General features: G+C 41.9%; 1 protein-coding gene across 1 annotated transcript in view; it reads right to left on the reverse strand.

Moving 5' to 3' along the window:
- Positions 1-14,247, reverse strand: part of SLC22A16 (solute carrier family 22 member 16) — a 34,052-nt gene extending 19,805 nt beyond the window's left edge. Inside the window, exon 1 of the mRNA XM_064707881.1 lies at positions 14,145-14,247. Coding sequence (XP_064563951.1) covers positions 14,145-14,194 — 50 coding nt within the window. The 5' untranslated portion in view covers positions 14,195-14,247. The remainder of the gene's footprint in view (positions 1-14,144) is intronic.
- Positions 14,248-16,113: the final 1,866 nt, after the last annotated feature.

A 16,113-nucleotide genomic window follows, 5' to 3' on the forward strand; every position in this document is an offset into this window, starting at 1 on the left:
TGCAAACACAAGAAGTCAGAATACTAGATATACATTAACAGACATAATTTATGCTGAATATGACTTCATTTAAGAATGGGAAAATGGGTTTTTACAGCAAAATAACCATGTTGATCAGAATTTTGCAGGTGGGATTGCACTGCAGTTTTTAACCACTACCTGCTCAATAAAAGAGCCAAGGAGCGGGCAGGGAGAGCTGGGATAGGGAGGAATAAGGCCTGATGTGAAGTTGGAAAAGCATTTGGAAGCACCAGGGTCTGAAGGCACTCTGCACCACACTAACAGGCTGCTTCCCTGCCTGCAAAAACTATTTACTGCTCTCTCCAGTAAAATTCCACACTGGGCTGGCTAAGCCTCTCTCTGTATATACTCTGTATATTTTTGTGCATACAAAACACAGAAAAACTGCCCTGAAAGCCCTGTTTTGCTGTGAAGGAAACCCACTGCTGACTGCAGCAGTGTTCTAACAGCATTCCCCCCGGTCCTGGATTGAAAAGCCCAACCTTATAGGCTTCTGCCAATCTCGCGTGGGTAGGAAGAACTTTTCTTCCAGAAAGACCAGTGGTGTAAATGTCAGGAAATTCCTTAACCCGTATAGTTCCCAAAGAGGAATGAATCCGACCATTAGGGACAACACAGGGAAAGAATGAAAAGTGTGTAGCGAGGTCGATGTGTAGGGATGTAGGAAGATAAATATGTAGGGATGGAAGGAGATGGGAGAGTACTACAGGTCAATGGAATTTTGCTTTCCAGAACAGGTGGAGACTGAAAAGGGACAAGGGCACAGGTCCAGCCTCAGTGCAGATGGACAAACAGAGACTGGGGTGGCAGAGAGTGCTGAGCGAGGAGGAGCACAGAGCTGCTGCCTCCTCTGTTGCCACCTGGGACACCTCCCTTTGAACTCCATGGCCCATGAGCCGTATCCCAGACCCCATGCTGTGGCCATGTGGATGCCCTGCCCCAGTGTCAGAGCCCTGGGACAGGTCCCTGGCTGTGCCCATGCCATGGCCCAGCAGCCCCCGGCCTTTGCGGGAGCCTGGAGCAGCTCCCGGGTGCTGTGCAGGGCAGGAGGTTACAGCACAATATCCACACAGGGTAAAGTCTAGGCTGCCCTTGCTCCCCACTGTAAATTATTAACTTTTCCCCCAATTCTTAATTTAAGAACCCCAAACCGATAAGAAAGTCCTTTATTACTGAGCTTAAAACTCTCTGCTGCAGACATATACTATATACTGTGTATATAGTGTATGTACTATATATATAATATATATACCATAATCCCTTTATTAACCACATATATATATATTATATATACTATACTATATACCATATACCATATACTATATTCCATACACTATGTACTATATAGTATATAGTATATACTATATAATACATACTACGTACTATATACTATATGTATTATAATATACTATATATATTATATATAGTATATAGTATATAGACTATATATATAATATATAGTATATGTATTATATATTATATATAATATATACTATATACTATAATATATACTATAATCCCTTTATTAACCACACCAAACTCAATGTTTAAAGTTAAATTTTCCTGAGTAAAGAAATACTGTTGTTCGTGCATGGAAATGGTAAGAAAATACCATTGCAGGAGCAAAAAACACTGTTGAAATTCACCCAAAGAAAGCAAATTCTGTGATTTATTTTCCAGGACTGATCTCAAAAAGGGCAGATTTTGGCAATAGGATTTTAGATACCAATCATCTTCACATACACACTACAGATTATAGAACATATATTGTTGCAAATAGTCTAACATATTTTACAGATATGTTTTCCTTTTTAAAACCCCACTTTCTGCCATTTAAAAAAAAAGTTCTGTGAACATGATGACTGTCCTAAAAGGTATGATAATTCCTCTCAGTGTTTTTCCATCTCTTCAGTGACTTGCCATGGGAGATAATTACTTGGCAAGTACATTTTGTCACTCTTGCCAGGAGTGTCAAATATAGAAGTCAAGAAGACTATAGGCTACTGCTCCAGTATAGAGATGCTTAATGAATGCCAGAAGTCAAATGAGCCTAAAATTGTCTTCACAAAAGCAAGACACAACATGAAAATGTTCCAATCCCTCTTAAAATATTTGTGATATTTCTCCACAGTGGTTTTTTTTTCACTTTGCAGCTTATAGTAAAAAAAGATTTTTGCATTTCTATTTCCTCTGCACAAGTTCAAAGATCAGTAAGAAAAACAACTGGTAATACCATGTCAGTACCTGAATATGAGAAATACTGTTCCATTAAAACAATGAATTAGATCTCAGATCACTGTTGCTCTGGCTGTAGTCTCATAGCACAACATCTCTGTGGCACTGTCAATGCAAGATATTTTCTCCCTTCTCTTTTGCCACTGTTTATTCCCCCCTTGAGACACAGTGCACCCTAGCCTCAGCTGTGGTGGTATTTCTTTTGTGGACCATCTGTGAATATTGTCTGGCAAACAGATCTGACTTGAATAAAAAAGTCAAAATAGATATTATATTTTTAAAAATGAAACACAAAAGCAATAAGCTGGACTAGTTGTTCAGTCTAATTTATATTACATCCATGCAAACTATCCATACCAGTCTATTTGGAAAGTTGTTCACCTCTCACGCAAAAAATACTTAAGTGCACACTGCCATGTATATGCTAGAGAATAAATCCCCAGCCTCAGAGTTCTTTTAGAATTGTCATTGCAGTGTATGGCAGGGACAAGAATTTCTGCTGGACACTAATTTTTATGTTAAATAAAATATGATTCTGATTTTCTTGTCTGTCAATCAAAAACAGAAGAGGGGGAATTACCAGATACTCATCAAAATCTAATATAAACGTTTTAAATCTTTTTGGTGTAGAATAGACTCACAAAACTGTTCTGAGATTAGCAAAATATTTGCACTATTCCACGGGCTTTACAAGAACTATTTTTACTGCTTGTCTTGTCAACAACCTCATTTTTAAGTTTCTTAAGTCAGAAAACACAGTACATTTTTGTTGTGCAGTGTACACTCAACAGGATGGATTCAGTGGAAAGAAATATCCAGATATTTACTATTTCTGAAAGAATTTGTGTTCAGTAACCACTTTAACCTCTGTATTCCATCCTGGGTTGATTGGTTTTTGGTTTGGGTTTTTTTAATGTGAGAAAAGCCATTCAGCATTCTTTCCACTCTAAACCAAAAAGTGATGATGCACTTCCACATTTATCTTTTGAGAAGAAAGGAACTGAATGTGACTCAAGAGTATTTTTGCTATGGTGCAGAGATACAGATTTGGAGGCAGCCTTAAATATACAACATGCACAGCCTGATTTGAATTATGGTGTCAAGAATAAACTTCCTTCCCTCCGAAGGTCAGTTTGAACTATGCTGAGAGTCTCAGCCCACAGGGTTATTGCCAAAATTTGTTTTCAGAGGCAGAAGATGCTGTGCTTGATGTCCAGTTTAAACCTATCAACAGCAGAGATGAAACAGGAATAAAGGAAACTGTGGAGATCAGGAAAATCTCAGGAATTAAATATTATAATCACTGACAACAATGTGTGCATCAAACATCACACACCAAATCATTCTTATACTTAAAACTGATTTTCTGAAGAATTCACTTCTATCCCATTAAACTTATGCACATTTGCCTTTGATTAAGACAAGTCCAGCATTTGTTCATTAGAGTCAAGAAGAAAAATACATTGGCTGCTCACTACTCTGCATTTGGTATGGCAGCTCAGATGAAGGAAGCCACAGCAGCATGGAAATAGTGCTAGAGAATTAAGGGCCATACTTAAAAATAGATATATATTTTGAAACTTAATTGAACAGTTCTACAGTTCTTCCCTTTATGACTATTTAAATCAGGCATACAAGGTTCCTGTCATCACCTGTGACAAAACAATAAATCTTGCTGGGTTTCAGCAGTTGAGCAGCAGAGCTTTCACCTATGGACAGCCACACACAGCCAAAAGGGAGCTGCTGCTAAAGGTGCCCGGGGTTTCTTGCTGCCCCAGGGGACAGCCAGGCAGGAGGATGGTGTGACCATGGCCCAGCCCCTGCAGCCCAATGCCCAACCTGCTCATTCAAATGGCAGAGAATCTGGGAAAGACACAGAGGCCCTGGATTTGCACTCAAGCTACCAAGGTACACATAAGCATTCCATCTGACTTTCCTGGGAAAGCAACCTCTCATTAAGGGGGAGCACATCACTGGGAGCAACAGCAATTCCAACAATGGAGTCAGTTTTGTTTTTATTCTAGCTACCCACTTGCCCTTTCTGCAATACATGGGTTAAGGACATATACCAGGTAATTTAATTTAAAAGAACATGACCATGCAGTTTGTAAGTGACTTAGCTTTGTTTGGGAATAATTTGGACTCATGTTACACACAGCAGAGAGGTTACACTTGAACAGTAGTAACACTTCAGGCTCTATACTTGGAAGTTTCTATTCCAGGAATGGCATTTCTATAAACATCTACCGTTTAGAAAATGAGCATGTACTCTGCATGATGTATCACTAGCATTACTGTCACAGGGAAAACTCAATTCCAGTTTCTCTGGTAACACTGTTTTCTTTTGGTCAGCCTCTGCTTCGTGGACAAATCCAAATTAGGTATCTCATTCCCTTCCACACTGTACCATTTCCATCAGTTTACATAAGCAAATCTTTTCTGTAAAGTGTCTAATAGAATTTCAGTGTTTTTATTGAGGTTCTACCTAACAATAGACATAGGCAGTACTTCATGTATAGGCAGTTATATTTCATTCTTTCTTTCCCATTTAGCAAATAGGATGTTTTCTGCTGGTTACGTTGCTGACACAATGGACTAACTTTGCTCAAACTAGCTTATATTTATTTTAACTTTTTTTTCTGTCTATAATCCTGAAATAAAACTAATTGGTTGTCATGTTAATAACACTCTTACACCTCTGTTACTCTATTTACATATTTCTTCTGCAAAACCTTGCATCTGTTGCAGCTGACAGTACAAACACATTAATTGAATATCTGCTTCAGAGTGGTGAAAACTGCCTATGCTGAAGCAATGAGCAATCTATTTTTTAAAGATTATTCACAAAGTAATTAAGCCTTACAGTTCTCATAGTTATATTATGCCTTTTAAGAACTCTTTTTTTGTTGTTGTTTCCTATTTATAATCCACACCTAAGAAGATCTGGATACAGACAGTTCATTTTCAGTAAAAATTCTACATAAATTCTCTTCACATCCTGCCACACATTGTTAAGTATATTACCCAAGGTTTTAAATTTCTACATTTGAAATTTAATTTCTTCCTACCTAGAAAATGATTTTAAAGTTACTCATTCTTACAGGTTTTTGAAAGTTCTCATGGAAAAATACAAAACAAGTGAGGAGTCTGTGTAATTAATTTCAGAACACTGGACATCACTTTCCTAGGGAATGTTTGTAGCTGTTCCTGTACCTACAAGTATCTTCTGAGTTTTCAGTTAGAAATAATATGGAATATTAGTTTCATGGATCAAAGTATGTTCAAATCATTTCTGTAAATACTTGAGAGGAATGTCATGGAATTTTGTATTGCTCTGTTCTGTAAATCCTCCTTAATATAAGCAGTGATTTTATCCAAACCATTACTTTCACAGCCTTGAACATGGTTAAGGTAATTTAGTCTATTTCTATGGGCTACATAAAGCAGTTTATACTAGATAATGTGTAGTTTTACTCTCCCTGGCTCCATTTGCAACTCTTACAATGTTCATTGTTAATTCTGACATTCACCATAGTCACTCTTCATCAAAAGCAAAACCCAAGAGCTGAAATAGATATCTTTGCTTTATTAGCTTTTTTGAATCTTTCATTTAAAAAAATCACTTAACAAGACATTACATTAAGGGAATTAAGTGTCAGATAACTCTGCCTTCTAAAATTTGGGACAAAGTCAACATGTAAATCAAAGCATCTCAGCATCAACCACAGATTCTTTCCTGTTGAAGAGAATACTGCCAGTTGCAATCCTGATTATATGGAATCCTACCTTTTCAATTCTATATCTCTATAGCCTGAAGAAAGAGACTCAATTTCATGCAGAGTCTGGTATGGTCAAATGATTTTCTTCTGTTAAGCATGCTTTAGTTCCTGGAATTAAGTACGCCCATGTTTAGCGGCTATGTACTACATGAGAAATAAAACAGCCTCCACACTGACAGCTCTGCTCCCTCTCTGTAAAAGATTAGCTTGAATCTTTAACAAAGTCTTCTGCAGGCTTTGTTAAAACCCAGTTAGGACATGGAAGAGGAGTAAAAAGTATGTCCTTTCTTCCTCTCTCTTCAGGAGTCCACACTGATGACCCACCAGTCGTTCAGGAGCTCTTGGCAGGGCCCAGGTTAGCAGCCCTGACAGCACATCTTCCCCAAGGCAAGGCAAGTTATTTCTAAAGCCACAGAAAAGGTGGCTATGGGTAGCAAGAGGATTTTCAGCTTCGTTTGCAGATTCGTGGCTCATCCTCCCTCCAAACTGTTCCTCTTCACTGCGAGTGCACAACCCGTTATTTACTTCCACAGTACCGGCAGGTTCTTTCCTTGAGTCTTTCCCTTGTGCTATCTCATCCAAGGGAATGGTCTGGAATAATCCTATATTCTAACTGCACATTAATATTTACAAGAATTTTAGAGGTCCCATTCTCCACAAAAATAAAGAAGCCGAATTCTGCTCAGACCTACCAGGGTTCTTCTACATAAATGTACTTTTGTACTAACTGCTCCCTCTGTTCTCAACGGGTGAGACAGAACCAAGGTTGGCTACACTGATCTACAAAGGATGACAGTCCCTCAAGGAGCCTGAAATACAGGTGTAAATGGGATGAGGTTCCAGTTTCTCTGAACCTGGAACTAACATGCATTATCTCCCTCAGAAAGATGGAGCTGTAGCAGCCTTATGGTATTCCCAGCTCTGCTGACATACACCACTTCTAAAGACACAGGAAAAAAGATCAAACAACAATCTGTTCTGGAATATGATACCTAAATACAAATTATTTAAATGAAATGAGATACTATGTGTATAATTTTACCATGCTTACAGTTCACTTAGATGCAATATAATGTATACAGTATGCAATCCATATACATCTATACTGTTACTCTAGGTCCCCTTTCCACTTGGTGAGGAACCACACACAAACCAGGATTTACCTTGTCCTAAACCACATAGGGAAAACAAGACAGATGGGTCATGCCCTTAATAGTCCAGTTCTCCCTCTGGACAAGGTGATTTAACAGGGTCTGAAGTTTGCACCGCAGCCCTGTGAAGATACTGAGGTGAGCTCTCCAGTGCTTTGGACAACTGATTCCCCACACAGCTAGAACAGACTTTTACAGATGTATCAGGTAGGAACTTAGATGCTTCCATATCTCTTTCACAATACAGCTGGAAAAGTTCAGGCCATCATGGATATAACACATTTAAATGGCACTGAACTCCATCCAAAGTCTGGTGCTGACTGCTCTTTATAGAGCAGCAAATTATTCCCAGTTCTTTGAAGCACCGTTTCAGCACTTCTTTTCTACTTCTTGCTGCCTTATTGGCCTTTTCCATCTATCCTTCAGGGCTTGTCCTGCATTCTTGCCTCAGCACCACTGCTGCAGCTGCATCTCTGAGGCAGCTACCTAATGGTAATGCCTCCAGAGAAGAGGGAGAGGAAACCCAACTTCAGCTCTTGATGAAAACATTTTCTTGATGAAAGGGTTCAGTACATGATCCAATGGATGGTGCTTCTAGATTCCTCAAATCATATTTTCACCACATGTGATTTACAAAGAACATCTGCTGTGCATGAGCTAATTTGCTAATGTACACCTTAATATGGCACTATATTACTACAGATTAGCTAATTGCTAATGTGTACCTTAATATGGCACTATATTACTGTACATTAGCTAATCTGCTAATCTGCACCTTAATATGGTACACTGATGGCCAAATTATCATTATTAGGACTTGTAAATCTCTGTCTTGTACAATTTTTCATCACACTTTTTCCAGACTTGCAATTGTAACCAAGACATCTCCTGATATCTCCTCTGGCTTGCTAATTTTTTTTCCATATTTCTGAAAAGTTGAGGATCTCATGTTCTTGTTCAGCTGCTAGAGTCTTGTGCTTCAAGTTATCTTAAATAAAACATCAGCAGTGTATGCATCTCAGTGCTTGTTGTATATAGCAAAATATGGCACAGAAATTGTCACAGAATGTGCTTAAGGCTACGGGGGCCTTACAAAAATTTCCTAAATTTAAAGGTGCTTTCTGCTTGCATGACTTTCCATGAGTAAGGCCTTTAATAAAAATTTCCTTCCACCTTAGAGATATCTTAGTATTGCTGAAAATCTTTACTATTATAAGAAAATTACTGACAGAGCTTTTATAGGGATGGTATCCCTGTCCTAGGCATTGTATTACAGGGAACACACTGTCCAGTGCCCTACATACTTCATATTCATTCACACCATAATATTTCAGGATGAAAGAGTTGCTCATCAGCTCCTTGACATGTGTGATAAGTGCCTTATGCTGCCATAACTGTGTCTGTGTTACAGCTTGGTTTAGAAGCCACCCCGGGGTGCTGGCAACATTTCAGAGGTGAATCTCAGCCGTCTGGTTTACAAATCATAATTGATTTACCAGCTTTAGGTTTCAGGGTTGCTCGCACTGCAGGTCCTAGACTTAGAGAAGAAATGGATAGTACAGGTGCAATTTCATCCCACTTTTTATTTAGTCATCTTTCTATTATGGCAATCTACTTTTTAATCTGCTTCTCTTACTATAATCTACTTCTTCAAGCCAGGAACAGGCAAGCACCTCCAGGGTGAGGATGTTCTGTGGCAGAACAGCTTTGTCTATGCAGATCTTGCTTCAGACTGCTCTCAGTATGACCTGGATCCCTGCAGATGCTGTTAGAGCCTCCTGCAGACCACGCTGCTGGTGCATTGCCACCATTGCCCTGGAGCACTTGCCAGTATCCAGCTTTGGTTCTGAGTCTTGAGAATATTTCCACTTTTGCCTAGTCAGGCATAGATAATAAGGCCTTTGTTTGGGCTGCTGGAGTTTGCTCTCTGCAAACACATGGGCTGTCTCGGTTCTCCAAAGCTATTACCACGCCTTTCAACCAACAAGGTTAAGCACTATTTGCAAAATATCCTCCCCACACACACACACAAAAAAAAAAGGGGGAGAAAAATAAATGCTCAAGTCCCCCTGTTTCATCCCATGAATATCTGAAATGAGCACAGGCTGGCTCAGATGTTAGAATATAGCATGGTTGTAAGAATGCTTATCAAACATTTCTGTCAAACACCACCCCTGACTGGGAGCCAAAGGAGGACTTAGATATGAGATTCCTCTGTCTGACAGCTGTGCATTGGTACATTTTGAAAACAGAATGACAGATATGTTGCAATAAACTTTTTCACTGTATAAGGTAGTATATGGGGGAAAAAAGGATTTTTTTTTAAAAACAATCTCCAAACCATGGCACTTTGTTCATCTTCAGCAAACTACTCAAAGGTTAAGCAAAAATTCACATTATATTGTTTAAAATATTAATTTTGTGTAGAATGTACTAAGTACCAAATGTATTAGTATTTGAGAAAAATCTTGTAATGCTTCCACTTTTTAAATTAATACTTGACTGTTCAAATGCTGAATATGAATACAATGGCCTGCTTCTCCATACTAACTTGAAAAAGGAAAACCAATTTCTTTCCATTTCCAACAAGCACACTTCTCCACTTGAAAATATATTTTTCTGGGAAAGAACCTTGCAAGGTATCTGTAAAACAGGTGAGTGTGAAAAATCATTGCTTGAAAGTGCTCTTTTTTTCTTTTTGTGAAAAGAAGCAGTGAGCATGATCTTTCAGATACTTGGGACTCCTTGTTAATTGGAATACAAACCAAGAATTTCTGGAAGTGACATGTACACAGCACAATTTGCAGATGTAATCTGATCCCAAGAGCTGTGAGCTGTGGAACAAGAGAGAGGATAAGGGCAAGAGCATGAAAAGAAGAGCCTGGAAAAGTTCCAGGATGTGAAAAGGAGACAGACTGTTTGGTGTAGAGCTTTAGAAGTGAACCAAAGCTCTGCAAAGCAGGGAGAGGAGAAACAGTTGTTAGCACAGGCCACTCAAATATTGCCACAAGGGCACTGAGCAGCAGTCCGCAGAAGTCCACAACAAAGAATTTCTAAAAAAGTCAAACAAGTTTTTTAGCTAAGCAGACTCTCTCATATATTTATAAACACTAGAAAAGTTGCAGGGTAATAAAGAGATGTCAAAACTGTTGGTAAGTGTATTAATGTCTACTAAATCCCATGTTTGGCTGGAACAGGTGACTGTTCTATCCAAACAAGCAGCCTGTCCTGCTTCCCTCCTCCTCACAACAGCCATTGTTAAACTTTGGTTTGCTTGCTTCTACAGTCCAAACAGTAGCAACTCCACTGACCAGGCAAAAAGTTCACAGAAAACAACAGTGCAAAGATGTCAAAACCTGAATAAATACATGAATATCTAGTAGAGATAAACTGCAGTAATTTTTAATTTATTAGATAGTCTAGCTGCTAGTAAAATGTACTCTATATAAAATCAACATTGAAAATCCAGGTAACGTACTCAACTTTGTAAAAGACAGAATATTTCAGAAGAAAAGGCAATCTTTTAAAAGATTCTGAAAATACTTCATTACAAAATCTGGAAATAGTGTCAGTGACACCCAGTCTTCCTCTCTCTCCCTGACAATTTTCACCACCTGCTTTTAGCTAAAGTATAAGCCAAGATTTGAAAACTGTTAATCACAAGGAAAACGCTGCACACTGTGTGAGCTGCATCTCAGAGCTACCAGACGTTCCAGCTGGGAAATCAAATCCTCACACTCATCCACACTTCCCAGAAGGGGCACCTCCCCAGAGCTCCCTCCAGACAGTCATTCCTGATTAGATCACGTCTCCACTCAGCACACTGCCATGGCACACATGAGAGCAGCAGGACACGCAGCCTGTTTCTAACCAGCAACCACACATGTATGCTTTATGTCCTGCGGCTAGATTACAGTCACTGAAGTTATGAAAAGCCCTTTAGTTTACCTGGGAACCAGCCATGCAGGCAGTGTGAGCCACCTCCTAAGGCTCACTCACCCCCCGTGCTACCAACCCGATGCCCACTGGTGGTGTCCCCCTTAGGGACAGCGGTGTCTGACTGCACCTGACGGGCCCTGGGAGGGGTTTGGGCCTGGCGTGGGCGGGCAGAGAGGGGCAGAGAGGGAGAGCCCATAGTGCAGCCTGGCGGGATGTGCTGCACGGGAGAAGGGTGCAGTTCACTGCAGGTGCATTGGGAGGCTTGGCAGCCCTTTAGTGGCAACCCTTGAAGGCTTGGCAGCCCTTCAGTGATGAGGCCATCTGAGTCAGGCAAGCGCCATTTGTCTGTCACCCAATCTCTGCAACAGTGACCAGTGATCTCATGCTCCACAGACTCAAGAACAATGTTTGAAACAATCTTCTTGAATTTATAGGCCACAGATGCTGCCCATGCCGAAATTCAAACGGAGACATAAAGTCTTCATTTAATGGCACATGCTACATTACATTTTTAATGGTTGTTCATGCACGTCTCAAGACCCTATTAAGAACAATGGCATCACTGAGGCTTGTGAAACTGAGCCCAAACAGAAAGCAAAATATTGTCACCATCCTTGTAAATGTTAATTCTGTCAAATTCACAAACTTAATCAATGGGAAAGGTGTATATATATAATCTTTATATTAATAACTTATATATTATCTGTATATTAATAACTTTTATATAGCTATATATTATATATTACGTGTATATAAAATGCATGCATATTATCTCAGTATTTATATATGTATGAACAGCTGCTCATTCTCTACTGCATCTGTCAGATTTTAAGAAAATCAAAACAGTCTCAAGATACTAACAGTCATGCTTGGATTGCCCAGAATCTGACTGTGTCAAATCTATAGAATCTATATATAGTGCATAGGTTATATGGGCTTTATGGGAATTGCTTTAACTGAAGAAATGAACCACTGATTATCTCTTAGTGCCAGGATGCTGCAAACTGAGCAGAACTAACTCTATGGTTACAGTTATGAACAACTTTTTTCATATGAAATAGGATAATTTATCTAGCACTATCAAGGGATTTTAAAAAGTTTTTACAATATTTATAAATAGCTCCACCCACCATAAGCTGCTGTTGTACCTACTGTTGTACTAATACCACATCACTGGTGTGGCCTTTGAAATCTCAAACAGCCATAAGTCTAACAGGACTATGCAAATCTTGGTAGCCTGCATCTCATCTCAAAGCTCCTAAACTTAAAGCAGCTCTTTACGAACTGCATCTCAAACAATCTGGTCCCTAGGTTATTGCTGTAGAATTGGTCTCCTTTTAATTGCAAGAAGTAGTTTTGAAAACTTTATCCAAAGTATTGATAAATGTTCTCAAGTAGGAAAACTACTCCAGTAATTAAAAATAACTACTTTTGTGTTATTTCAGTATTCAGCATCAAGTGCCTGCGTTCCACAAAGAGCACAAAACAGAGAAACAACAGCAGCAGCAAAATCAACTGATTGCTAGGATTTCTCTCCTAGTTCACACAGAACAAGGCATTTTTGTTGCTGACCCACCACTGATAACAAATGAGATTTGTTCAGATACACATGCCTGTAAGTCACAACCTAGTCAAATATCTAATTTAAGCACAGGTGCCACTTTAACAAGAAAATGTCTTTCCATCCTAACCATCTGAAGAGGCTATTGATACCCACCACTACTGCTTGCACATGATATTAAGAGCCTCTCCTGCTGCAGTTCAGGCACTTCAACCATTACAAGGAGCTCCCGGGCTTTGTCCCAAATGCTGCTCCTGCCTGCCCCTGAGAGAAGACCGGCACTGTGGGTTAGGCTGGCTCACTGGTCACCGAGTCAGAGAGCACAACACTGCACCTCAACAGCTTGAGCTCACAGCCAGATTGCGACACGTGGGTCTATTCCATCCATCTGCTCCGAGGAGCGTGTGCCTGCAAACCCCACGATGAACAGCACAGCACGGACGTGCAGGAGAGAGCTCGCTGTGAGGATGTGCACCCATTAGCCTTAATATTCATATCCTCTAAAACTCAATTTCCTTGCCTAACATTTCTTCTCCATTACCCACTATAAGCAGTCTCAGATGCCAGCCTCGCATCCAGAGCTACAGAAGCATAAACAGACACACACATGCCATGTCTGTGTATCCATCCAACAAACCCAGGCCTCTGTACACACAGACACACCCCAGAGCCACAATGCACATCAAAGGAAGCTCGCCACCGGGCACACATCATTTACCACGCAGGTAAACCTTTGCTGATAAGGATATACGCACATACTCCATATGCCTGTAACACAGACAACAAACCCAGCCTCAATAAAAACCACATCATCATCTGTACTCAACAGCCCTGTGCCCCTAAGCAGACACAGCCTGAGTGTCACACAGCGCTCCCCTGCATACTGCTTGTGCCCTTCTGTCATCCCTGAAGTGCGCAGGCTGTTCCACACCCTGGGGCTGCGTGTGTGTGTCTGTGTGTGTCTGTGTGTCTGTGTGTGCTCACACGTGCCAGAAATGTGTGAGTTTCAGATGCCTGAGAGTGCATGGCCCTGACGGGGCGGCCGCACGCACGTGGTGCCGGCAGCGCTACCTGGCCATGTGGGATGTGCGGAATCGCTGCTGTGCGAGCGCGGCACACGCGGGGATGGATGTGGGTGAGCACACGCTGGAGCGCTGCGTGGATGGAAACGCGCACGGGGGGTGCCGAGTGCTGCAGACACAAGCAGCAGCGCCTGCCAGCTCCGCGTCAGTTCACACAGCGCGGTGCCGTGTGTCGCTCTCTGCGCGCTGTGACAGTCCCCGCGCGTGTGGCGCTGTGTCCGAGCGAGCGCCCCGCAGGCTGCGCGATGCCGGGAGCGCGCGCGGACGGACACACGGTGCTGTCTGTCCCTGGGGCAGCTGCGACACCGGGCCAGCGCGGGCAGCATCACTCCCCGCACGGGATGTGCGGCCGTGACAGCCAGGGGCACCCCCGTACCTGCCGAAGTGTCCCAGCGAGTCGAAGAGCCGCTCGGAGCTGAGAGCCATGGCGGGGCGGCTGCGAGCCGGGAGCCTCGGCGCCGCTGTCCCGGCCGTGCGGGGAACAGGCACTGTCCCGTCCCGTCCCGTCCCGCCCGCCCCCGGCCCCGGGCCCCGCCCGCCGCCAGCAGAATGGGCGGGCGGGCGGGAATGATGGGCGGGAATAACGGGCGCGCGCCGCGCCCCCCGCTCCCCGCGGGAACCGGGAGCCAGAGCCGGGACCCGGAGCCGGCAGCAGGACTGGGACCCGGAGCCGGCAGCGGGAGCCGGGAGCTGCCTCGGGGGCCCTGCGCCCCCCGGGCCGGCTCCGCGCCAGTCACAGCCCCCATAGCTTTGGATCCCGGGCTCCCGGTTCAGCCTTCCCGCACTGACCGAGCGCCTCAGCCCGCTCTTGTATTTAATGCAAAACGAAATTAAAGGAGGCAGTTATGTGCTTACATCCTCCTGTTACAATCCAATAATCCAATATATTTAGGCTGTAGTGTATTTCACGTGGACGTTTTGAATTAAAGGAGGGTAAAACTATTTTTATTTCACAGAGCAATATCTGAATCATTTTTAGTAACCTTACAGTCTGCACCGCTATTTGGATACATCACCTTCCTCCCCTGCCCCCAAAGTTTAAAAGCAATGTAAAATAGAATTATAATTTAATAGAACCAAAATATACAACATATCCCATATCTACTTGACTGTCATTAGTTCTCAAATTTGTAATGAAACCTCAATCACATTTGGACTTAGTTTTCTGCCTTGCCCTTAGTAGGCCAAGATAATCACTTTGAATTTGTTTAAGGATCAGCAAAGTGAGTTGCAACAGAAGACCTTTGTAATTAGCTTAGCAGAGGGTTTTGTTGGAACAGATACACTTTAACAGCACAGTCACTCTGGGCTCTGATAATTAGGCCAAATACAGGGGAAAAAATCCTAAAACTGTTGCAGGTGCAGCTGTCATATTTAAGGCTTTTCTTCCCTAGAGAACTTCATTTCCCTGCTCAGATAGATAGAAGTTGCAAGATTTCCCTGCTCAGAGAAAGGCAGTGGACCAGATGCCCTCCAAAGTCCCCTTCCAACCTAAGTTGTTTTATGACTCTGTGATGAAAGACACATTTTCCAGCAGATTGCACGATCTCTTTCTGGGCTGCTCTATTGAAAAAACACAGAAGACCGAAACCAAATCAAAACAAATGGGCAAAATAACCCAAGTACATTCAACCTTATTACTTGTGTACTTCATTTTTTAGGAAGCACAGGAAAAGCTGAGAGGTAAATCCCTGTTAAATCCCAGGAAGTCAGCCTTCTGTCTCCAAGACCTTGTGCTGTCACAGCGAGGTCCTGCTGCTTTGCAGGGAAATGTGCCTTTAAGAGGCTCTGGCACCAAGCAAGCACCACAACTGTTCCTCTGCACAGAGCAGATGTTGGGGCTTCAGGGTGACAATCTGTTCCAATAGACCTGGAAAAAGCAGATGTTTGTCAGGGTCTTTGGCTCTGAGTGACTCCTGACCACACCAGCAAAATGAGAAAACAGCAAGTTACACAACCAGGAACCTGAATAATGAGTTCAGCAGAGGATTGGTCCTTGCAGCTGGTGAGCTGTGAGACCGCTCACCTCATCCACCAGCTCTGAAGGCTTTGCTGCTTCTGACAAAGCTCCCCATGTGTCTCTGTGCATCTGCAAAGGACATTTTTAACACTGAGTCTAGACTTTGTTGCAGTTCCTTTCTTAGGATACGTAAGCCAGAAAGCCCAAGGATAGATCTGTTTTCTTTCAGTATGAATTTTTGAATTGCTTCAGTTTTACCTTAAAAATACCAGCATTAAATTTAATCATCCTGGGGTTTTGGGGGCTTTTTTTTTTGTTTTTTTTTTTTCCTGCAGAATGTTTTTCAGGTTTAAAATGGTATGTGCTTGAATGCAGCACAGGTACT

This window comes from Zonotrichia leucophrys, chromosome 3, assembly GCF_028769735.1.
Source record: "Zonotrichia leucophrys gambelii isolate GWCS_2022_RI chromosome 3, RI_Zleu_2.0, whole genome shotgun sequence".
Taxonomy (NCBI): Eukaryota; Metazoa; Chordata; class Aves; order Passeriformes; family Passerellidae; genus Zonotrichia; species Zonotrichia leucophrys.